The sequence below is a fragment of the Pseudopodoces humilis genome, chromosome 23, assembly GCF_049639895.1.
Source record: "Pseudopodoces humilis isolate 2021_Gansu_Grassland_sample_001 chromosome 23, ASM4963989v1, whole genome shotgun sequence".
Taxonomy (NCBI): Eukaryota; Metazoa; Chordata; class Aves; order Passeriformes; family Paridae; genus Pseudopodoces; species Pseudopodoces humilis.
The window spans coordinates 1,855,344-1,879,526 of record NC_142222.1 but is presented as its reverse complement, the minus strand read 5'-3'; the positions used below and the strand labels follow the sequence as shown (position 1 = coordinate 1,879,526).

Sequence of the window (24,183 nt, the reverse complement as noted above, 5' to 3'; positions counted from 1 at the left end):
TGAAGGTTGTTGGGAAGGGTCAGACACCTTGACAAGGCATTGAGCAGTTTATTTTAGATGACATACACAGAGCAGCTGAACAGTTTCAAGATCCATGAGCAACAAAGGGAGGGTACAGAGCACCCCTGGGCAGGGTGGTGCTGTTTGGGGAGCTCTGCAGACACCTGGCAGCTGTGAGAGCTCACAAATTTTGGTCCTGTAGATAAAAACAAGAGCCCAGCCTTGCTTTTCCCTGAGACATCTGCCCTTAGTGCTGCAGCTGGCTGCTCCTCACTCCCTTGGGGACACTCGTGGTCGGTCAGGACGGTTGCACCTCTGAGAATCCAGCAGGAATCAGGAATATTTATTTGCATTATTTGCTCTCTGACAGGCAGCCTCTGGCTCACACAGGCAGTGCCAGCAGCATTCAGTTCAAGTATTCATTGCTTCAAGCACCTGATCTGTTGGAATTGATTTGTTCCCATAGTGTTGATATTTCCTGTAAAGTGTGGGGGGGAGGAGCTGCCCCCACACACTCTGAAGTTAATTTAATGTGTATTATTATCACGTGTGTTATGCTGAATTAGCCATCACGTTGTACGTGCGAGGCAGCGCTGTGGAAGCTCTGAGGTAGCAGCAGAAGTGGATGCTGAGTGATTTGAAAGCAGCAGCTTGCAGAGAGCTCTCCCTGGAGGGCAAGGCCAGGGGGCAGAGCTAAGTGGGCAGCAGCTCCTCTCTGTCCAGCAGGATCTGGTTGAATCCTGTGACTGAAAACGCCTTGGTGTGGGGGCTGACGTTGGCAAAATGCAGGGGGGACCTCCTGCAGTGGAACTTGACAGAGCCCTGCAAGGAAGGACAAGAGGGGGAGAGTTTTCAGCCAGAAAGTTTTCAGCCAGATGTGCAGCTGATTGTGTTATTCACTTTTATATCTTGAGTATGTGAACCACTGGTGGATGAGGACAAAGGAGCTCCTCCAGAGGAGTTCAGTACAAATGGATTTAAGAGAAATGGTCACTAAAAAATGTGATTTGAACTGCAATCAGCTCAAACTCTGGAGGTTGGAGTGCTCAGCTCCATTTGCAGTAGCTGTGGCAGCTCCTGCACACAGAATCTGATGCAAACACAAAAATGTTCCCCCCCAGACCCGAGGGTGATTTGTAACTGCAGTTTCTGAGGGGAGGCAGTGCCTGTGGCTGCTGGGAAATGCTGTCCCAGCCTGTTCCCAAGCTGTGGCAGGTGCTGCAGGCAGGAGGGAGGGGTCAGTACCTGTGGGAGGGCTCTGATGGAGGCGATGCCACAGCCCAGGTCCTCCCTGGAGCCCTCCTGCAGCCCCCTGAGGCAGCTGAGCAGCGCCAGCGCCCGCCGCAGCCCCAGCACACTGACAGGGGCAGCAGCCAGCGCCAGGCCCAGGGGCCAGAGCTGCACAACTGCCTCCAGAGGCCACGTTGTGTCCAAAGAACAGGGAGCTTTGGCCAAGGTAGCTCCAGGAGCTGGGAACTTTCCTTCCCCCTCATCCAGCTCTGCTGCTGCCAACGCGGCCGCTTTTGCCTGCAATAGACACAGAACAACAATATTCTCAAATGTCCTGGACACAACTCAGGACTGCAAAACTGAGAGGATAAAAAAGAGGGAGTCTGGAAGGACAGCACACCCCAATTTCCATGCAGGTAAGGAATGAGTTTGTTCTGCAGGATGACCCAGAAGCAGCTGTACAGGGCTGGCATCTCCTCTGCTCTTCAGCTGGAGAGTTTTCTGCAGCACTGGGTTTGTAGTTCTCAGACTTTTTTTCACACACCAAAAAGCCTCAGGCTCCATTTCAGTGCTGTCCTGTGCCCCATACTCACCTTCCATTTCCTCCAGCCACGCTGGATGACGCTGACAGCCTTGCGCACCCTCTGGAAGCGCCTCTTGGCTAGCCAGGAGCGAACAGCTGAGGATTGAACGGAGAGAAACCTGAGTGCAGAGAATCTCAGCAGCTCTCACATTGTGAGAGATGGCCCTTAGCCACTCGTGCCTCTGTAACCCCCCAGTGTGACTGGAACTGTCCCTTGCTGTCATTTCAGCCCCACCCTTAGCAAGTCACCTGCTTGGATGAGAGCTGCAGAGCGTTTCTTCTTTGCTGTTTTCTTCTCTTTAAATCTTCTCCAACAGCACTGGATGCAAAATGCCTTCTCATTTAACACCTCTGTTCTCCTGGCTTCCAGGAGCTCCAGCTGCAGTGGGGAACAGGAGCCTGGAGTTAGGGATAGAATTGTGCAGCCTCTTGGTGTTTGTCAGGGGACCACAGCCTCATTCCAGCATCCTTTGACTGCTGGATTAGGTTTGGGAAGTGCCAGCACTTCATTAGTGCTTCTTTGGGAACATGGAAATGAAAATGGAAGTTCTTGGGGAGGAAAGTGGAGCCTCCCACAGTCCCAGCAGCAGCAGGCTCACACCCAGCTCCCCTGAAGGGGCTGCTTCCAGGGCTGCATCCTGCAAGCCTGGCAGAAGTGCCTTTGTCTCCTTCCTCCCTTTCCCCAGGAAATTGTGTAGGCCTGCTGGAGCAGCCAAATCTGTCATCTGGAGCTAAGGAAAGCTGTCATCTTTAATGGAATTCTGACAATCCTAGACACAAGTGCAGCTCCTTGTCCACTGGCAACACAGAGGCTGTTACACAAAGAGCTTTGCAGAGCTGGATTCTGATGGGTGCTTGATTGAGTTTAAGAACTGGATGGAAAATGCTCAACTCTGGTCATGCTGGCTTGGCAGGAGCACTCCAGAGCCATCAGCCAAGGAGCAGCACTTACCATGGAATTGGCCAGGAACACCTTGGTTTCACCACAGTAGACCGAGGGGATTTTTGCTCCATCCCCTGTTTCCTGAGCAGGGGTTTGTTCCCTAACAGCATCCTGAAGGATCTCCAGAACAGCAGCACGTGGTGCTTTGTCATCACCCATCACTGGAATCTCACCTGGAAGTGAAGCATTGAGGAGAAGGCAAAACTTAGAAATCAGGGCCAGGGAATTGCCTTTGCACTGAGACTTCTTGGCCATTTAGAGGGGAAACACCTGCAGCAAGAGGGGAGGAGGAGATGGCTGGGAGCCCTTGATCTTGCTGTGTTTAAGGCTAAAATGAGACAGGTGCCAGGAACCAGAAAACCAGTGTGGGGTGTTTGAACTGGGCTGTGGTTGGGTGCTGCCTTCTCATCTGTTATCACCTCTGTTCTCCACAGATAAAACTGTCATTTGGGGTAGGTCTAGAGTGAAACAGAAGGCTCAGGTGTTCTCCCATTCCAAGCATCCTACATGGAAGCAGGAGAAAGCAGCAGCAGTGCAATTAAGAATAGACTGAACAGCTGAGTCCTAAGAAAATCACATTAAATACTCAAAACTCAAAGCTGTGGGAGCAAAGACCAAAAGACAGAGAATTGTAGCCTTAATGTACTGAAAAGTGCAGGAAGGGGAAACAAATTCTACACAATTGTACAGCTGTCACAGGGCACTGGGAGCAGCTACGGGGTCCTGTACTGAGCAGGAATTTATGGCAGCAATTACAGGTTATTAAAGCCATTTCTGGGACACAGTGCACAATTTGCTACGTTACAAACAGGTCAGCCAGATGAATCTCTTTGGAAATAGAGATAGACTTAATTCAGACCTGGAACAAGAGACTGTTGCAGGAGTTCCTGCATGCACAGGGCTGGATGGGTTTTGCATCATTCCATCCTGGATACTGTTTGCTTTTCTGCTATAAATATTTCTAAGGAGATGAGAGCATTTTAAGGTCCTGAAAACAAATAGAAGCAATTCTTGCTTACAGGAAGACATCTGGTGGCTCTGATGGTGTTCATGGGGCTGGGCTGATAAGGGAACCAAAAGCTTATTCCTGTGTTTGGGCAATTGTTTTGCTTTGTTTGCAGCTTATTACCCCCTCGAGATAAAAAGGACTAAAAACCTATCACAAAGAGGCTTTGCAGGTAATGGGTTTGTAACTGAGGGGGAAAGATCCAGTGTGTAAGTAATTTTCCAGCCTGCACTTCCTTACTTCACCCCACTTCCACATGGTGAGGAGATTCCCAGCAATTTTACTCATCTGAACAGGTTGGTCCTGCTTCCCACAGCTGCTGTTTATTGACCAGACCCACTGGGTGAAGAGTGGATTCATTTGGGGGACAGAAAACAACTGCAGTAACCTTCAGTATTAAATGTAACCACCTGATGAGCTCCTCCTCTCAGGAGTTCATAGCAAAGGCATTACCTGTAGGTTGGATTGTGTTTGTTAAAGTCCATCCTCAGTTAGAAAAAGAGAAGTTGGCAAAAGGTGGAAGAAGCAGCAGAGTCCAGGTAAGCTGGAAGGTCAGTGATTCAGCAAAGAAACGGCGGGGGGGAAGAAAGGAAGGAGAAGGAAAATAAGGCAAAAGATAAGTGGTTTTCAAGTCTACTAAAGAATCAACTCTAAATCAAATTATATTGGGTGAGGGGAACCCCAGACACCACTGTAACTGTGATTGTTCCACCCAGGAGGAACACAGAAAACCAGCAGTGAGGGGAAAGATTTTAAGTGTTAAAGCAAATTAGAAACTCAGGTTGGTGACAGGTTAAAGAAGTATTTTGAGAATAGTGGTGAATACAGTAATTATCTGATCTGTGTGATACCAAATGGGTACAGGGACAATTTTACTTGATGGCAGAGGGATTACCTGTAGAAACTCACCTTTTTTCTCAGCAGGATGAAAGTTACTTTTATCCCACACTCTCTTTTTACTGGAGCCCCAGGATTTTCTCAATAGTTCATAGCGCTCAGTGAAACTTTGGAAAGGGATCCTGAGAGACAAATGTGCAGTAAATTCCAGGCAAGAATCATTACTGTGAATAACTGATCCTTTTTGCTGTATGGTAAATAACTGATCCTTTTTGCTGTATGGTAAATAACTCATCCTTTGAAAGGGGAAAACTCCAGAATGGCTCTGTGGATCCAGTATGTGGGATGCAAACAGACTGATGCCTAAATGGTCAAACAGGCCAGAAAGTACAGAAATTCTGAAGAAATTCAGATTTCCCAGTAACAGTGATTGTAGCAAAGCCTGGGCAGGAATTGGATGTGCTGATGGTGCAAAATATTTGTGTTTCTTGCTTATAAGCTCTTCTGAATAACTAAATGCCACCAATTGCTATAGAAAAGGATTATGCTGAAGAAGCTGGACTTACCTGACTGGGAAACCTGCTGCACTGATGCTGATGGCTTCCACTATTCCACAGGCCTGGAGCTGGCTGAGAACCTGGGGCACAGATTGAGATGGTTTAGGCAACACTGACTTTTGTGGAAGCTGCTCCTTGTGTGCCCTGTCCTGGGCATCCACAGCCAGCAGTGCCCAAACCCAGCAGGGTGTGAACAGCCAGGGTTGGTATTTCCATGCTCAGCAGATTCCATGGCTGTTTAGAGCCTGACTGCCCATCAGATGAGGTTCTCTAGTTACAGCTTTAGCATCTGCTGCTCTGCTCCCAAAGCTTCTCAGCCTCCTGGACTCCAGCAGCAAGCAGAGTTTTGTTTTGAAGGTATTTGTGTGCCCAGGGCTGCTCAGATCACCTCCACCTCTTTGAAGGGCTGGGAGGGCAGCAGACCAAATCACCCCAGCAACAAGCAAGGTGCAGCTGGAAGAGCTGCTGTGCTTAGGAGCTGTTTTGGACAAGCACCTCAGTGACTCTGAAAGGGTGTTTATCTCAAAGGAGAAAGAGCTGTTTCAAAATGTGCCATGGAAAGAGCTTTGCAAGTCACTCAAGATCCTAAGAAACCCAGAGCAAAGGCTTTGGAAAAGTTACCTCTTCTCTCCTGAAAGTCATGGCCTCGCAGTCAGCGTTAGGCTTGATGCAGCGGATGTAATGGGGTGTGGTTCTGCTCAGAATCTCCATCAGGTGTTCCAGGGAGCTCTGCAGGACACAAACACAGGGTTCATCAGGGCTCCTCCTCCTCAGGGATCTTCCATCCACCCCATGAAGCTGCTTTTGGGAAAAATCTCTTTACAGACTCAGCGTTGGAGCACTTCTACAGGACAGCTTGAGCAAAAAATCCACTCTGTGGATGCCTTCATCAAACTGTTGATGGTAAACCCAGAAATTTTCCAAAATTACAGCAGAAACCTGAATAGGATGTACCTTGAACTTGGACACCACTGTAACAACAGCTGCTCTGTTCTGGGTTTTGGTGTTATTTTGGTTCTTTTCCATCACAGGAAATAATTTTTGAAGCAAAGGGTCCTTTGAGTTCTGCAAAACATGGACCAGCTCTGGTGGAACAGCATCCTGCAAACAGACATGACCTGTCAGTATCTGGACCTGGCAGGCACCTGCACCTCTGAAAATAAGAATTCCACATATAGAGATAGAACAGTATTTCTGATGCCAAATTTGATATGACCACAGCTGCAGTTTCAAATCTGATTATGTGCATTCATTCATAGTCAGATTTAGGAACAGAAAACAATGTTTGGCTGAACATTCAGCAAATCCAGTCAAATGTACAACTGCTCCCAACACTGTTCTTGTTACACAGCCTAAGAAAGCTCCAACTCTCAGGACTGGTTCAGTCCCTGAAGCACAGACTGCAGAAGACATCAGAAATATTCCTTTGAATTAAAGAGATGGTGTTTTATTGCTAAATAAATAGTAGCACTTGCCATAATTGCTGGGAATGTCAGAGCTGAGAAGGGAGCCTCCTCTCTGCAGACTAGTTCACATTTCAGTTATTCCCTGATGGCCAAAATTTGAGTGCTTTCAGCACTTTCAGTAGTTAAGCCCATGCTCTTGTTTCTCATAAATTTGTCTGATTTTTTTTGGGAATTAAGTGCTGTATTTCTAGCTATAAAAATGCCCTGATGCCATTAACAATTCTGCATCCCCCAGGAATGGAGGAAGCCCTGATTTGGTGATGGTTCACTTCAACCTCAACTCTGAGGTGTAACAAAGCATCTGCCTGTGCCAGTGGTGGTTCAGAGAATCACACCAAGAACATCACCCAGTTTTACATGGCCTGAAGGATTTATTTGCAGCAAGGTATGTCCAGGACCCAGCAATGAACATATTTGTCAGTGGGGCTTTGATTTAAATCGCTTTAGGTCTGTAAGATACTTTTAAAATTTTTTTAAACAGCTCTTTCTGCAAGCACCTACCTTATTTTTCTCCACCATTGCTGCCAGATGATAGCAGACTTTGCCAGCATAATGGGAAATGATAAAGTTGGGCTTCTTACTGAACTTATCTCGACTTAAACACTGATTACTGGACAAGGCTTTCTCAATCCTGGTTTGGAACAGGTCAGTGTTGGAGGGTCTGTTCAGACGACACTCCTGCAAAGGACACACAATTGCAGCATCTCTGATTTGTCCCAAAGAACTGATTCTAAAAGCTACAACATTTAAAATTCAAATCGTAGCAATATTACCTTTAGAGCTGCTTTGAGTATGCAAGGCCTGAAATATTGGGAAGGAAGAGGGGGAGAGAAGTAATTGAGGCTTCATATTTGAATCAGAACATGGATCAGAGGGAAAAAGACAACTCAGAACAGGAGGAAGCAGTGGCATGACTTTTCTGAAACTGAAGCCCTGCAGACATTTTATAGCTGCTATTAATTTACTGTTTGTGTTTTCTTTGGTGGTGTGGGACAAAGGCAGGAAACTGGGCCCAAGAAATGAAGGGTTTAAATCACACTTACCTCATTCAGCAAGGAAAAAATGCTGAGGGGATTTCCCTCTATGAGATCAAGGCAGTTCTGGTTATCCTGGTAGTTTATGAATGACCACTGCAGGCCTTCAGCTACATATTCTTCCTGAAGGAAGAGGGAAGGGGTTATTCTGCAGCAGAGGGCACCAGAGCTCAGAACTCTGTGCCTTGGGCAGCTGAACCAGGTCCTGTTTGAGGAGTTAATCCCAGCTCAGCTCCAGATCAACACCAAGCTTGAGAAAAAAAAACCCACATGAGGATATTCCACCCCAGGTAGCTTTTGGGTGTGGATCAGAACCTGCTGGAACAATTTGTCGGAGGATTTGGGAGCCCCATGGATTTATCAGAGCGAGCTGCAAGGCTGCTTTAGAGAACAAACAAAGGCCACAGTCACACAAAGCCTCTCCTGGCTGTGCTGAGATTTTCCCTGAAGGACAAGGAACAAGCAGAACTCCTTCCTTGGACTGGAACACAGCCCCAACCCAACCTTTGTGTGCCAGACTTCACTAACTGGGCTCCATTTAAAGCAAAGCCTGATCTGAAAGGAAGTGCAGAGAGATACTGGGTTGGAATAATTGGTACAATATTTATGCTGAATTACAGGACAAACTGTCAGCAGTGTTTAACAAGCACAAGCTCTGGGCAGTTATTTGAAAAGCCTCCTGCCAAAAGCTTGCTCAGCACAGCCACTAATGGCATTTAAGTGGTTTGGGGGACAGCCAGATCCAGAGGTAAGAGGGCAGGCAGTGCGTGGGAGGGGTGCTATAAACAGAGGTCATGGAGCTGTTTCAAGCAAAGCAATTGTGTGCTTGAACTTGCTTTCCATCTTCCCTGACCATTAACCCCTGGCATGCTGACCAGGGCAGGCAGGGAAAGCAGCCTGGCAATAGCAAAAGCATAAATTGCAGTCAAAGAAATACTTATCTCCTGAATAAATTGACAAAAGCCTGCTGTGAGGTAGGAGGTGCCAGCACACTGGTGCCACAAAGAAAATAATTTCCCTGATTCCAGTTAATGGCAAAGAGCATTTTGGTAATGGATCTGCAGTGGGGAGGGCTAGAGCAGCAGCCCTGGCAAGGACTCTGCACCTTGCAGGGCACTCAGATGAGAGCTGGAATTAGCAGTGTGTGACCAGTGAGGGACTGCATGGTGCAAAAAAACCTTCTCTGCTGTGAAACAACACCATCTGTGTCCCTCCTTAAGCAAAAATAAAAGCTGGTGCACACTGGGGTTTGGTTTAAAGGCAGCAGCATGACTGGGAGCTGTGTCTTGTGGTCCCACGTGCTCAGGTGTTTTGGTGAGAGGGTCCTGGTGGGCCTTGCCTTCACACCAAGCTCAGCCTGGAAGCTCCCCATTCTTTAGGGACTTTATGCTTAATGGCTGTAAGCAGAAACTTCCAAGAGAATCTCAAGTCAGGCTGCACTTACCCCAAGAATTTAGTCTCAAGTGTTCAGCTCTTTGAGGAAAAGCAAACAGCCTGACAGGCAGAGATCCAATGGATTTCCAGTCCCCAAGAGACAAAGCTGTGTCATTCCAACTGCCCCACACTCCCCCTCTTTGCAAAATCACTGCTCCCTCCCACTGCTTTCTGTAGCATTGCTGAAGGTTCCATCTGACCATGGGCACAGCAATGCAATTAAAGTGACAAAAAGCTGCTGTTTTAAATCAGATATTGAAGATTTGATCTTCAGTTTGGGGTATTACCTGCTGTGCCTTCAGGTAGTGAGCTACAAAGTGCTGCTGCAGTTTCTCATTGGCATAATTAATACAGAGCTGCTCCAAGTTGTTTTCAGGGAAAGCTTCAAACCCATAAACATCCAACAAACCTGGAAGGAATGTGGGAGGACAGAGAGCTTTAGTTTAGGAGCAGCTTGGAGGGCTGCTGGCCCCTGAGTTAAACCAGGGTGGGATATCCATACCTATAAAGCTGGTCCATACTGAGGGATCTGTGTAGATGTTTTCATTTATCACCAAAACCAGCCACTCAAACAACCTGCAGACAGCAACAAGGGGATTAGCTGGAAGCTGCTTGCTTGCAATAATCAGAATTGTTTCCTTTACTGCTGTTTCCATCAGTGTCACTTGGAAGGAAGAGGAATTTCTGATGTGCTGCCATGAAACAAGCAAATCCCTCTGGCCTCCCCATCCCCTCCCAAAAGCCACCTGGATTAGCACATCCTTACTTGGCATAGATGACTTTGGCCAGGCAGTCCCTCCTGGTCTCACACTCAGCTCTGGAGCATGGCTTCTTGAACACTTGCTGCTGTTTTCCAGCAGTGATTGTTCGAATCCTTAAAGATTCCAGGAGTTCCTCAATGGGAATCTGGAGCAGATCCCCCGTGGTCTTCACGAACTCTTGTTCAGGAGAACAAACAGTGCAAGGTTACCTGGTGTGTTCATGCCTCTGAAGATATGGGAGGTCTAGAGACTGTGTAGAAAAATGCCACTTCCATCAGCTCTCCAACTCAAATGTGGATTTTGGATCTTTCTACCCAAACTCAGGAGCAAGTTTTACAAAACCAGACTCTTAATTTGGATGTAGAATTTTGGGGCCTCTCTTTAAAATGAAGGAATACCAGAAAAAGCTGAAGTTTGCCGCACTGAAGTTGTTTTTCTCTCTAGGTGTGTCTTTGTCACTTGTTCACCTCTTTTGAGCAGGAACCTCAAAATCCAGACAGACAAATCAAACAGTGATGACCAGGAAAAAAGCAGGAATTTGGGGATAGAAAGGAAGTGCAGAAAAGTGAGTATTTGCTGATAAAGAATTTAAGATCTTTCTCAGCTGAGCTGTATTCAAAATTACTTGAGTGTTAAGTAGTTTAGAGTTCAGAGCATGTGAAATTGTAGCAGGAAACTTCACTGTTGAGGGCAGTTTTAGCTCTGAAGGAAATCCAGATTCACAAGCCTATGCAGAACAACCTCTATTCATGCTGCAATTTAACAGATTTGTTGTCACTGGTTTTGGTCTTTATCATGAAAACCTCCAAGCTTTCATGTGAAAAGCTCTGCTCTCCCTCTGGGTCAGGTTTCTGCCAGCCCTGTGATGGCAGAGTAAGATTACAATCAAGAGCCACAGTTCTGCCAATAATCCTCCTGAAATCACTGGCTAATGCTGCAGTTGCCCTGACCTGTCAGGGAAGGATATTATCTCTAAGGGCAGGGGAGCACTGGGTTTTTGTTTGCTCACAAAAACACACCTAAATTTTGGGTTGCTCATGGCCTTGATTGTCTCCTATCAGCAGGAGAGTTATTGTTCAAATTCTTTCCTTTAATAAGGAATTCTTTCTGAATTAAGTGAAGAAATTAATTTAAATTAAATAAATTTTATTTAATAATTTAAATTGCAATTAACTATACAGTTTAAACAAATTTATTAAATTTTAAAATTAAGTTATTAATAAAGGAATTAGAATTATTAGTAGTTAAAAGGAATTAATAATGAAAAGTAATAATAGTTAAAATCACTCAAGTGAAAATTTGGTAGATTTAATAAATTTTAATAAATTTATAGATGTTAATAAGTGAATAAATTTAATAAGTAAATTTAAATTAACTAACTAACTAAAGGAAATAATTCTTTCTATTCTTTCCTTTCTCTAATCCTTTCCCTTGGGCATCTGCACTGCACTAACAAGGCTCTGGAGCATGGCATGGTTGTTGCCTCACCTTTGGTTTTGTCTTCCAGTTCACAAGGCTGAGATTCATCCACTGGATTAGAGAATTGAACATTCCCGAGGTGCAGAAGGCCTGATAACACCTGGAATACAATCAGGCAGTTCTTCAGGACAGCTCCCCCCAAGACAGTGTCCCCTGAGCCTTCCTTTAGCCCCAGGAACAGGCCAGTTCACAACATTCCTGCACAAAAGGCAGCAAGCAGATCCCAAACTTCTGAGTGAATCCCTAATGCTGCAATTCCTGAAGGCAAACTGAAATTCCGAGGTGCAGACTTTTAGTTCTGATCTAATCTCTGGCTGTGCAGCCTGATGTGGAGCTGAGGGCCCTCCAGTGAGGAGCAACAGCTCTGCACAGTGCCAGGGATTTATTCCAGCAGCAATCCCACCCTGGGAACACATTCCCAACATCCTCAGCAGCCTCGTGCTGTCCCTGCTGTGTGGCTGACCTTGAAAATATTGCTCTGCGTGGCGCGGCCGATGCCCAGGTGGAACATTGCCCCTCTGGTCACCTCGAAGCAGTCCTCTGAAAAGCCAAACAGTGCTCTTGAAAAAGCCAAGCACAAAAACAGGGGCAAGCAGAACATCTCAGCACATCCAATCCAGCTGGAATGGCCAGTGGAGAAGCTCTTTGGGTAAATCCCACACACAAGCTGGAGAACCAGCCCAGAGGTTTTTTCTGCCTCTGTCAGGTGAAGCACATGCAAAGACAAGACAGTTTCTAAACAAAGCCACAGAGATGCAAATTTGCCAGGCCAGAACCAGCTGTTTTAAGCCAGGTGACTGATTTTAAGCTTTAAGACTTAACAGTGCCAAGTGAAACTTAAAAAGAATCCCAATAATGCAGGTGGCTTTGCAAAACATCTGCTGTTGGCTGTCCAAGGGATTGAACAGGATGTATTTTTGCCTGCCTCCCTTTAAAATTCCAGCCATTATTTGTGGATTGATTAATTAGTTAGTGAAACTAATCTTTACCATCTAAGTCACTTTCAGAATTTGGCAGCCAGCGGTACTCGGCCCCTTCTGGAAGGTTCCACTCCAGCCTCTCCTCTGCAGAAGCACCTTTTGTGATCTGGAGATGGAAAACAAGGTAACAATTGAATTCTGCCTTTGGTGTTTACAGCTCCCAGACAGTGAAGAATAACATACTGGGAGGGTGATTTAATTTGGAAGCCTGGGAGACAGGGAAACTGGTTATTATTAAAAGTTGCAACTGTGCTAAATCTGGTGATTTCATCCCTGCTGTGTGTCAGAAATACACAGCAAAATTAACTGAAGGCAAACCTGATAAAAAATATGGAAGTTTCTTTCGTTGGGGGCCTGATAGGTAACTCTTGTTTTCTCCAGAAGGAAAGTCTGGATGGAAGCACCAGTCAAATGATGGAATCTAGAGAGGGAAAAAGAGCAAAGATTTCAACAAAACCTCTTCACAGAATCCAAGAGGGGTTGTGTTGTTCTGAGACCACTTGATTGTCAATGCTTTGCAGTTCACATTCAGTTTTGTTCATATTTTATTCAGAGTTCTTAACTACATCACTATCTTTTCATTGCTCTCTTTTAGAGATCAGGATGAGAGCTTGCAGAATAAAAAAAAAAAAAAGAAAATAATAACAGCTTAAGCTGCCAGCAAACCAAAATACACTCTAAAGACATAAAAAATTCTACAGTAGATTTCAGAAATAAGTTTTAAAGGAACAAGATAATAAAGATTTAAAGGAACAAGACAGCAGGTAAGGTCTTACACAGTAATTCTTACCTGTCTAGCTGGAGCTGGATGTATTTCCCAAACCTGCTGCTGTTGTTATTCCGCAGGGTGCAGGCGTTTCCTGTGAAATTGCCAGTGGCAGACACAGAACAATCAGAGTGGTCCCACTCTGCCATGCAGCACATTCAGGTATTTAGGGTGATCTGTAAATAACTCCAGTATCTGAAGAGTTTGTTTTTAAGGAGAGGACCAAGAGATAGCTTAAACTCGTGTGAGAACAAAGGACATTCCCACAGTGGCCATTACTTTAGTTTGTTGTTAAAAAAGCCACGTTTACCAAATGCTTCCATGACAGGGTTGGAATCCAGCACTCTCCTCTCTATCCTTTCCACAGTTTTGGTGCCTTTTGGGGAGATAACTGAGGCAGCAACAGAGGCATAGAACTTCATAAGGCAGCGAGAGGTCCAGGTCTGCAAGAGAGAGATCTGACAGTAGCTCTTTGTTTTTAGCATGTTATCAGTTATGTCAGTGCTGCCTTCTGGAAACAGTGTGAATCTGGAGGGGAGGCTAAAGAGAGGAACTGTGTCAGGTTCAGAGCTCTGGTTCAGTGGGATCTCTGTGCCACAGACACACATTTCAGTGCTGCAGCAGTGCGAGTGCTCTGCTGAATGGCAATTCCATCGAGGTGTCGGCATCTGGAAGCTCAGCCAGAATTAACAGCTACTGCCTTGGGATGGGATGAATGTGAACGGATTTTGAGTCATTACCATTCAGCAAAGCATCTTGTTCTTGCTGCATTGTCCTGAGCAGGGATGGACCATCACAGGAGGGCCAGGGTAGGAGCTGAATCCACTGCTCTAAGTCTTTACAGAGGGTTTGTTGAGACTCACACGAGCTCCCTGACAGACCAGGCTGAGGCATTAACTCAGGTGCAAATCCTGCTGAATGATTCAAACCCAGCCCTCCAGAAATGACATATGTCACCTGAAGAGCTGCTATATTAAGCAGAGTGTGTTTAACTGCAGCAATCACTTAATGCTTCACACACATTTCAAGAGAGTCGCGCTGGGCAGATTGGCTACGTGCTGTGTCAGAGGTGTTTTTAATTCATCTTTGCTCATTCTCTGCACTACTCTGCACTACAAATCACTGGCAGAGCTCAAAACTTGAGAGCAATGTCGGAGAAAAACATTTCCTTACCTTCCCAGCACCACTTTCTCCACTCACAATGATGGACTGGTTCACAGGGTCCATCTGCTTTTGGACATTCCTGTAGGTTTGCTCAGCCACTGCAAAGATGTGAGGTTTTAAATCCTGGCAGTGAAAGAGAATATTCATATTTAAGAGTACAGTAACCATACAGTTCAACAGCAATGGATAGCAAGGGTCATCTCACATTTACCTGAAAAGAGAACTGTTCTTTTAACAGAGCTAGTATTTCACTAGAAATGGGGTTTATCCTGTGGGAGTATTTTGCTCAGATAAACTTGGAGCAGTGTGACACCTAGGCTCTGCAGAAGGACAGTGATCTCAAACACAAGGGTTACCTGAGGACAAAGTGCAATGTGGTACTCCCTCATGAGCTCAGGTGAGTAGAGGCAGGAGAAAGGCTGGAAAGGATTTAAAGCCACCAGACTGCAGCCAGCATTTGTATAGAACAGGTTGACTCTGTATCTTGCTTGAAGACATTTCAGAACTGAAAAGCAACACCTTCTGTCAGCATCTTTTGCAAAGTGTGTTTGACTCTTGCTGTGCCTGTTTGTAACAAAAGTCTCAGGTGTGCTACTTATCAGGTTAATAGAGAATGAGATGAGCAAGAGAGTGATGTAGGGGTAACATACACAACTCCTGTGTTCATGGTGGTAATGCAGTGAGAGCAGGAGCTGCCAGTGTCAGTGACCAGCAGGGAAAGGGATCCCTCAGCAGACATTCCTTGGCTGCTCACCTGTCCTGGTTGTCACCGGATTCACTTTTGTGAGGTCGTCAAAAAGATGCAGTTTCTCTTCATCACCGAGGAAGGCTCTAACTTCTTCTTCAAATGATTCACTGAGGTCATTCTGGATGAGAGAATCTTCCCTTTGGCCATTTTCCTGGAGGGGATGTCAGATCACCACCAGTGAAAGGTCAAAAGCTGGACTTTCACCCCATTCCCTGTTCTAGCTCCTCTGCTGCTTCCATGTCACCAAAATTTGGCCTCAGCAGGAGCCAGCATGTGTGAGCTGCTCCTCCTCCCAGCTGCTCCTCCTCCTCCTGCTCTGATGTTAGAAAAGTGTTCTGGCTGTGAGCAAAGGCACCCAGAGAACATGGCCTTGGGCTCACACTGCAGTTCTGCACAGACACACACCAAGTTCTTGCAACTGGCTCATTTCTAAGCCTCTGCATGTCATGCCTTCAATCCAAGCAGTGCCCTGGGCTCAGGGAAGCAGGAAGGGCTGGCTGCAGGTACAGCTGGAAGCCCCTGCAGGCCAAAACAAATGCAGCTTTCCTAGCAGAGACTCTCATTTTCAGGGTGAATGCTGCAGAGAGCAAACATCACAGCCAGAGGGTAGAGGAATGGTGCTGGGGGGAGAGCTGCCCTGCCTTAGCTGAAGTTTTGTCCCCTTTGAATCACTGAAAATAATCAAATCTCAGCCTCGGGGTTCCCATGTCCTTGACAGCATTATCTGGAAGGACACACTTGTTGTATGTAATGGAAAACCAGCCAGAAGAGAGATTCCAGCACCTGTTTGCCATTTCTGGGGAAAGGAGAGGCTGGATAAGAAAATGAGGAATGGAAAAGTTTCCAGTCCTGATTTTTGCACTCTATACACTCCTCTTCTGATCTCCTTCTCTTTGACAGAAAGTTCTCCAAACTATCCCTACTTACCTGTCCCACAAGTTAACTAATGAACAACATCACCTTATTTGTACAGAAAATGCTAAATTTAGTTAGTAGCATTCCCACTATGTGAGCTGAGCTCATTAATATGGGGAAATGCACTGCAAACCCCATTTAGCATGTTCCTAAGGAAAAAAAAAAGCTACAATAGTGTACTCATTTAGGAGCATTTTATCTTTTGCAGACAGCATAAGTAATTCATTTCCAGTAATACAGAATTTTACACAGTAAGGGGAAAAATAAAAAGCTTAGCAACGCAGTAAAACACTGCCATCCAAGTGATTTCTGTTATTCTCCTCTGAATGAGCATTAAGCAGCTTGCTGTTGTCAGAGAACAGACACCACAATTAGGAAACACTCCATGGACCTGAGGAGTTCCTGCCAATTCCCCTTTCTCCCCGTGCCCCCCGTGTTCCTGTATTACAGCAGGCAAGTTAAATCCACTGTGAGACTGCAAGACTGAGTTCTGCTTGGTTCTGCTGCCCTGCTCAGCATCACTTCAGTTGAGTTATGATTGCTTAGCCAAAAGTAAAAGAATATCTGAAAATAAATCCCAACTCTTGTGTCCATTCATTTTCCTGAACAAACACCCTCAGGATGTGCTTGCTGCCTGCATTAACACCTGCCCTGTTAGAGCCCAGGGCACAACAAAAATCACTGCCTGGTGTCTCTAATACAGCTCAAACCCACAGTAAATAGGTCCAGTCAATTCCTGAAGCAGGGGTGAATATTCATTAGTGTTACCTAATCTTGACTGCATGGAAATAAGCCAAGAATTCTCTCCTGGCAGTAAAATTTAATTAGCATGCACAATTCCTGCTTTTCTTTTTACCTGCTTTGGCATCTTGTCCAGGCCTGTGGATGGGAAGACTGGAGAGAGCCTTTCCTTTAGGATACTTCATTCAAATCACACTGGAGAATGCTTAAATAAAGAAAATAAAAAGGTGTTTAGATAAAAATAACTCTGGGGATGTCATTCTCCAGAGGGTTCCACAAGCAAATTCCAAAGAATCCAGATAAAATTACTGATCCCAGTGTGGCCCAAGTAACACTGGAGCTGGAAATCCTACCCAGAGTGATGGTCACCTTCTGCTGCCCCTGTAAATAAAGCTTTTTTGGAGGGAATCATGTATCTTCCATTCCATCAGGAATAAAGTGCTTTGCTTCTCTTTAATAAAGCAAGTTCTCTTGGCAAGAAACTGCAACCACTTGTTAAATCCCTTCTGTTTGGAGAAACAGGACAGATCTGAGGGTCTGACGGTGCCAGAGAAGCCAGAGCTTTGGGAAGGGGAGTGACTCAGAAAAGTTTGTGTTGTCCCCTTCCTGTTTCCTCTGCAAATTTCTGTGAGCCAACCCAAGGTGAGTCAGGCTCTTTGAATTTTTGTGATAAACGCTGAGGTTCCAGTCACAGCAAGGAAAAACTGTCCTTCCTGCAGCTGAAGCTGCCACTACTTCCATTCCTTTTCTATTCTAATTCTATTCTACTTCTATTCTAATTCTGTTTTAATTCTATTCTAACTCTATTCCGTTCCTCTTCCTCTTCTCATTCTGTTGTTACTCCTATTCCATGCTTAATTTCCTTCTCAACCCGGCATGAAAACACCACTTGGAGTCAGTTTGGAGCCCCGGGCGCGCTCCCATCCCCAAACCCGTGTGCGATCCACCCCGTTCTCCCGGCACAGCCTTTTGTGCCGGTGCCCGCAGACCCCGGGGGACCCGGGGGACATGGGGGGGGACCCGGGGGACATGGGGGGGGACACGGGGGGACCCGCGGGGCTGTGGCAGCTCTCGGGCAGGACCCCAAGGGCGCCGCCAGGCGCGGTGTCCCCTCAGGGCCGCGCCGCCGGGGCTGAGGCGGGCAGGGCCCGGCGGCGGCGATACCGGGCAGGACGGGAGGGCAGGGCCGGCTCGGGACTTACCGCGGGCGGCAGCGGGGCCGGAGCGGGGCCGGGGCCGGGAGCGGAGCGGGGCGGGCGGGCCGGGGAGGCGGAACCGGGGCGGGGGCTCGGGCGGGGCTCGGGCGCTGCGGAAGCGGCGAAAGTGCGGGCGGGGAACTAGGCCCGGCTTTACCGGGCCCAGCTTCAGCCCCCGGGCCCGACTTTACCCCCCGAGCCCGCTTCACCGGGCCCCGATTCACGCCTTGGCCGCTCCGGGCCGGGGCCGTGAGGGCGGGGAGGCGGCCCCGGGCCCCGCCGGCTCTGTCCCCACACCGCCATCCGTCCCCCCGCTCCCGGTAAGCTCCCGCTCCGCCCCGGGGCTGAGCAGAACCCGTGATTAATTCACTCTTTTTACATCCCGAGGGGTTCTCCCCAGCGGGGCTGGGGCTGCCCTGAAAAGGCACTTGGGGGCTGCAGCTGCTGGTTTTACTGACCAGGCAGCACAAAGTTCTTTAGGGCCACGTTTTTAGGTGTCTCTGCCATTTACACCCTAGAGAATATGGGAAAGGATGTTCTATAGAGCAGTAAGATTATTCACCATGTGAATATTCAGTGGAGTATTTGATGTTCAGAGATCTCCGTCAAAAATCCATGAAGCACCTTGTTGGAACACAGCAGGATATAAAATGCTGGAGCTTTCTCAAGCCTGTGCCTGTCCTTGGCTTCCCTGGCCAGCTCCAGTGCTCTGCTCTGTGTTCTTTAAAGTGAAAAGTAACTCAGTAGCTTCTGAAATCAATGTTGTTTTAATGAACTGATTCATTTTTAAGGAGTTCTGAGACCCGTTTAACAAATCTACCTCAAGTTTATGTTTTGTGTTTTCAGAGGAAGAAGAATGTCCCAAAAACAGCTGAAAGAAGCCTTTATCAGCAACCTAAACGGAACGAGTTTGCTGGAAATTTCCGCAGGCTTGTCCCTGCCCCCGCTGTGCCTGCTCTGCAGAGGGCTCCTCCTGATCCTGTACTACCTGCACCATGGAAAACCTGTAAGCTCAAGGAAGTACAGCCTGCTGCTAGACTTCCTGGTGCTGGTGTCTCCTCTCCTGTTCTCCTGCACTGTCTTGTCTCCAATCATCTTTTTCATACCAGTTATCCTTGCTGCCTTCTGTGCCGGAATATTTTCCAAAATATACAGCCAGAGAAAACTGGAGACCAGAGTGCCCTTCGGGCAAATTGTAAAAGAATTTCAGAAGGCATACTTGGATCCCGAGTGCATTCCAGCAATAACTGTGTTCCGTGTTTATGTCAACGTGCTGACATCCATCAGCATTTTGGCCGTGGATTTCCCGCAGTATCCCCGGCGATACGCCAAGGCCGAGACCTACGGCACCGGAGTCATGGATTTGGGGGTGGGAGCCTTTATCTTTGGAAATGCTCTTGTTTGCCCTGAGGTTCGACAGAAGTCTCACACGACACAGCCCAGATTCTCCAGTCTGGCCAGGCAGGTGTTTTCCGTGTGGCCGCTGATTTCCCTCGGCGTGGGGCGGCTGCTGAGTGTTAAATCCATCGAGTACCACGAGCACACCTCGGAGTACGGGGTGCACTGGAACTTTTTCTTTACCTTGGCGTCGGTGAGACTCACAGCATCTCTGCTTTTGGCCATATTCCCCAAACATAAGGCTTGGCTTGTGGCACTAGCTCTGGCTGTGCTTTACCAGCTGCTCCTCAGCACTACCTCTCTGAAGACGTTCATCCTGCACGGCAGCGATGGCAGGGACTCCCGGCTCGGCTTCCTCGATGCCAACCGGGAAGGGCTGCTCTCCCTCTTTGGCTACCTGGCCATCTACCTGGCGAGCGTGCAGGTGGGGCTGTGGCTGCTGCAGCGCAGGAGCTCGGTGAGGGGCTGGCTGCAAGCCCTGAAGGGGCTGGCTCTGGCCGTTCTGGTGCTGTCGGTGTTGCTGCAGCTGTGCCAGGCGTGCACGGAGCCCGTGTCCCGCCGCGTGGCCAACCTGCCCTTCTGCACCTGGGTGCTCGCCCACTGCCTGCTGCTGCTGGGCTTTTTCGTGCTCACTGACCTCGCCTTGGTGTTCACAAAGCTGCTGGTCGAGGGGTCCAGCGTGCCCTGCTGCTGGAAGGTTGTGCAGCCCCCTGATTCCAGGAAAAAGGGAGTGGAGGCCGTGCAGGTGGGAAGGCAAGACAAGCTGTCACAGCTATGCCTGATTAGCGCTATTAACAAAAATCAATTACTGTTTTTCTTGCTAGCGAATGTTATGACTGGTGCTGTGAACATCCTGATAGACACAATCCACAGCAAGGCTGCCTTTACATTATGCATACTGCACTTGTACATGTTTTTTAACTGTTTAATTATGTATATATTGCATGCCAGAAATATAGTATTAAAGTTTTGGTGATTCCACTTTGGCTGAGTGGACTAGCTGGACTTTGTTTGCTGTAGTTGAATGATGGTATTTAATGGAAAAATCAGTATTTTTCCTGGATGTGTTACAATAATTTATAATTTAGCAGAGCTTTTTATTATTTGGTGTTGATTGCTTTTTAATGGTTCGTTTTACCAAATTATACAGTCAATGATCTTACCTGTTGGGAGTTGTTGCACATTATCCTGAAAACTTAGGTTTGGAGATTGCTGAATATTCCTGATGCTCCTGAGAGTAAATTGTATTTACAGTTAGTGAAGTGTGCTCATACCCAAGGAATTAGATAACAAGGTACAGTAGAAACCAGATGAAAAGTAAGAAGATGAGTAATTATATGGAGAGAGAGGCCTAGCTGTATCAAGATTTACCTAGTTAAGGCCCTTGCATAAATAATAGATAAGAATAATTATTTATATAAAATGTATCGAATAAGTGGATACTTGAAACCGTTTTGGCCTCAGTCCTGCAGAGACTTATGCATATGCTTGACTTTGATGGTAGTAATTGTGGAATGTTAATCATACACTGAAACCTAAATTAGCCTTTGAATTAAAGCTAAATTTTACTTCCATCCCCACTGATGAATATAAATGAAGACCTGAGATAAAGTGTGATGCTCTGAAGGATAAACTCAACTGCAGATGAATTCATAAAGAAGTTGTTGGAGGTTGTGGTGCAGATAGTAAGAGCAACACTCCATAAAAAAAATACAAAGATACCAAACTAATTCAGCTCCCACCTGCAGACCAGCACATTGAATTTTCTATTTGAATATTTTGCCAGCAGAGATGTCTCCAAGGGGGGAACATTTGGCATTAATTTTTATTAGCAAACAAACAGGGTGCAGATGGAAAGAAGTGCAGTGCACTGGGTCAGGGTTCTGGCAATGGCTTGAGAAGGGAGCTGCTCAGTTTCTCAAGTCTTCCTTGCAAGGCCAGAGCAGAACACCCTCTGTTCCCTTTCCTGACTGTGACAGTTCTTCCTGACCTCATAAAGTCGTTGGGAAGAGAATACACTTGAAGATTGTGAGGAATTCAATAATGGGATATAAATACTTTAGGAGTAGAATACCAATGGTAGCTGATGATAGATGTCCAATGTCAATGGAGTTACAGCAGTACACATAGGCCATATTTCATATTTCTCCTTGTCTATCACAAGTGATGAATCATAAAACCTTTGGAGAATAAGCCACTAAATCAGATTCCTTAAGACAGACGTGCTGTGGAAGAGTTATAAATGTATGAGGTTCTCCAAGCCCCTGGCCAGCAGAAAGGTGAAGCCTGAGGATTACAGGTGTGGCCACACTGAGTTCATGCTTGTTTGCTTCCAACTTAAAGCCCTGCAGTCTTGAGAATTAAAGCAAAGCAGCCTGTATTATCCTGGGGAACAAATGCAAGAACTGGCAACAACCTCTTAAAAACAGTTGTCAGTTTGTAGCAGAGTTTTCTGGTAACTGGTGGATGTGTTTATTTTAAAACACTTCCTAGACTTGCCTAGGGAAGAAAGGTCTCCCTCCTGAGCCGACAGGCACTACTCATTTATGCAAAAATACTCATGGATATTTATTTTTGAAATATTTAAAGCCCAAAACCTGCAGCGAGTTCTGCCTGTGAGCACAAGCCTGTTGGTGTGATTCAGAACGAATTGGGTGTGACAGGCAGAGCTGTGTCTGGACAAGCACAGGGCATCCAGGTGCCAAGTGCACCGGGGCAGCAGGAGGACGTGGGAGGTCTGCTGGGCGAGCTCCACACGGGCTGGTGCTGCCAGTTCCAGACCTGCAGCTGTGGTTGCCACAAGAGCAGCAAACCCAGGGGATCGTGTGCACCGGTGTGAGAACAACCCTCTCACCAGTGCCAGCTTCTCATCCTGAGACTTCTCCTGCTTCTAAAGCCCTGAGGAGTAAGAGGGTTGCTCAAGTCCGAGGTTGTGGCCAGGTGGATTTGGTCTCCCAGGCAGCAAGTGACACAAAGAGGACATGGCCTCAAGCTGCACTGGGGGAGGGCCGGTATGGACACCAGGAGGAATTTCTCCATGGAAAATGTGGTCAGGCACTGGAAGGTGTCCAGGGAATGACTGGATGTGGCACTCAGTGCCCTGGGCTGGTTCACAAAGTGTGGATCAGTCACAGGTGATGACCTCAGAGATCTTTTCCAAGCGAAATGATTCTGGGATTCTGCGAGCTGTTCCCCAGTGAATTAATGACACAATTAATTCTCATTGCTTGCTGTCAATAACAAATGCATTGAGCTCTGCCCTGAAGCAACTGGTGTAGTTATGAATGCTGAGTGTTCAGCCTATGAGCACAAGATAATTGCCCAGGCCTCCGAGAGAACCCAGAGATGCAAGCGAGCACCCTTTGATCACAGGATGAGCAAACAGCTCTGCTGGGGTTTGAAAAGATGTGAAAACTGACCACCAGGACACTGCTGTTCTCCACACAGCTGTTGGCTGGGTGGCTGGAAGGAGCAGGAACTCTGCATTTCAATTCACTCTGGGCTGTGTTTACACAAACAACCCTTTGTACAGATTAAAGGTGCATTTTTTAAAATCAGAAACTTTTATTTAGTTGTTACATAACCAGTAAAAGTTTAAGATATTTCAAGTAGGAAGACTAATGGTTCAACCATAAGGTGTCACCTACTTCAACAATAGTAAAGCAGAGGGAAACAAATTGTTTTGCTTTGCTGCCATAATTTCACCAAATTATCTTTCTGTAGAGCTGCGGGGTAGAAAAATGCTGGGATATGGTGGGAGAGTGGAGCTGATTACATTTATCTTTAACCTTCTATTACACATCACTAACTTCTTAACACATCTCATTATTTTTAAGGAGCAACTCTAGCATGCCTCGTCTCCCAGCTGCAGTGGTGTTTCTTTTGAAGTCAGATGTTACCCTGCAGATTCCAGGCAGTATCCTATTTCAAAGCCACACTGTCCCAGAGAACAGGTATTTCTTCCAGGCAAAGAGGGCCATGCAAATGAACGCAGGAAGGGGCTGGCTGCCTTTCCACCGCCTTGGAGATAACAAACAAGCCACGTGTTCCAGCGACTTAAAAAAACATTAAAGATCCATGGATAAAAATTGTATGAAATGTAATGGTGCTTTTTGTATCAATGTGCACTCCAAGAATACAAAACCTGGGACAGTAGTTGTTGATGCCATACTCTGGGAGCGGGGAGCGACCACAGGAATGCACATCCCTGCAAAGACCGAAGTTCAGCGTGGTTCAGAGTGCTCTGGTGTGAGAATCTATCCCTCGTTACAAAACCCCAGCTTTTCTGCTGCAGAAAGCCGTGAAAACACCGCCTGCAAACCGTGCAGCACCGTGACTCCACATGTGGTTCTCCTTACAGCTGCTGCACGAGGAGCTCGAGAACAGCAACTCCTCCACCAAGCATCGTTTTTATGCAGACACAAGAAAACATAAAGACTCCTGCTCCTTAATTACCTCCCCTGCACTTTCCTGTGAGGGCTTTAGTGCCTATATCCATACACAACAAGAATGAACAGGTCAGCTGTATTGTTCAATAGTTCAAGAAAGACTTAGGGTTCGTTTTTCTTGTTGTTGTTTTTTTGGGTTTTTTTTTTTTGGGCTGCTTAATGTAGGCAGCCACAAGATTTCGAGCCGGCTGCACTGGGCTGCTGCAGGCGCCAAGCAGAGCTGTGAAATCCTGCCCTGCCTGGCTCGGCACCAGCGCAGCGAGGGCTGAGCTGCGTTTGATGCCGGGGCAGCGTCTGAGGCGGAGAATTTACCGAGCCCCAAGGACATCGAGTCAAACGCTTATCCCTGCACAGGACACCCCAAAATCGCCCCCCTGCCCGTGCCTCAGAGCGTTGGGTTCAGCGCGTTTGTATCAGCCCGTGCTCCCGGCGGGGCCGTTCGCACCCGCGCTAACGCCCGGCCCGGCCCCGCTCGTTGGAACCTCCAACGCCCCGGG

The 24,183-nt window shown here is 47.0% G+C and overlaps 2 protein-coding genes and 2 long non-coding RNA genes across 7 annotated transcripts; 3 read left to right on the top strand and 1 right to left on the bottom strand.

Annotated features, from left to right (window-relative positions):
* Positions 1 to 28: 28 nt before the first annotated feature.
* MYO19 (myosin XIX) lies at positions 29 to 17,915 on the bottom strand. Of its 2 annotated transcripts, none has more exons than XM_014254885.2 (25): positions 17,847 to 17,915; positions 16,760 to 16,849; positions 14,995 to 15,139; positions 14,597 to 14,745; positions 14,250 to 14,363; positions 13,387 to 13,519; positions 13,101 to 13,170; positions 12,629 to 12,731; positions 12,320 to 12,416; positions 11,794 to 11,870; positions 11,340 to 11,430; positions 9,857 to 10,028; positions 9,593 to 9,666; positions 9,378 to 9,499; positions 7,666 to 7,779; positions 7,124 to 7,300; positions 6,111 to 6,257; positions 5,778 to 5,885; positions 5,166 to 5,236; positions 4,672 to 4,781; positions 2,766 to 2,929; positions 2,063 to 2,192; positions 1,824 to 1,909; positions 1,246 to 1,527; positions 29 to 822 (listed from the first exon to the last, which is right to left on the bottom strand). In XM_014254885.2, exons 2-25 carry the CDS (start codon positions 16,769 to 16,771, stop codon positions 694 to 696), a joined length of 2,877 nt encoding a protein of 958 aa, XP_014110360.2. In that variant the 5' UTR covers positions 16,772 to 16,849; positions 17,847 to 17,915; the 3' UTR covers positions 29 to 693. The 2 variants fall into 2 exon arrangements, with proteins under 2 accessions (XP_014110360.2, XP_014110361.2); XM_014254886.2 differs by lacking the exon at positions 17,847 to 17,915 and adding an exon at positions 16,998 to 17,038.
* LOC148182623 (uncharacterized) lies at positions 4,200 to 12,118 on the top strand. 2 transcript variants are annotated; one of them, XR_015774427.1, is made up of 4 exons: positions 4,200 to 4,301; positions 6,858 to 7,007; positions 10,332 to 10,416; positions 11,359 to 12,118. It is a non-coding gene; the product is annotated as an uncharacterized LOC148182623 (long non-coding RNA). The 2 variants fall into 2 exon arrangements; XR_015774426.1 differs by having other exon boundaries at positions 10,296 to 10,416.
* Positions 12,335 to 13,354, top strand: LOC148182622 (uncharacterized). Its single transcript, XR_015774428.1, has 3 exons — positions 12,335 to 12,434; positions 12,692 to 13,074; positions 13,157 to 13,354. It is a non-coding gene; the product is annotated as an uncharacterized LOC148182622 (long non-coding RNA).
* Positions 17,916 to 17,966: 51 nt separating the features above from the next.
* PIGW (phosphatidylinositol glycan anchor biosynthesis class W) lies at positions 17,967 to 24,130 on the top strand. 2 transcript variants are annotated; one of them, XM_088066198.1, is made up of 3 exons: positions 18,033 to 18,160; positions 18,687 to 19,983; positions 23,075 to 24,130. In XM_088066198.1, exons 2-3 carry the CDS (start codon positions 18,697 to 18,699, stop codon positions 23,084 to 23,086), a joined length of 1,299 nt encoding a protein of 432 aa, XP_087922324.1. In that variant the 5' UTR covers positions 18,033 to 18,160; positions 18,687 to 18,696; the 3' UTR covers positions 23,087 to 24,130. The 2 variants fall into 2 exon arrangements, with proteins under 2 accessions (XP_005525748.1, XP_087922324.1); XM_005525691.3 differs by lacking the exon at positions 23,075 to 24,130 and having other exon boundaries at positions 17,967 to 18,160; positions 18,687 to 20,243.
* Positions 24,131 to 24,183: the final 53 nt, after the last annotated feature.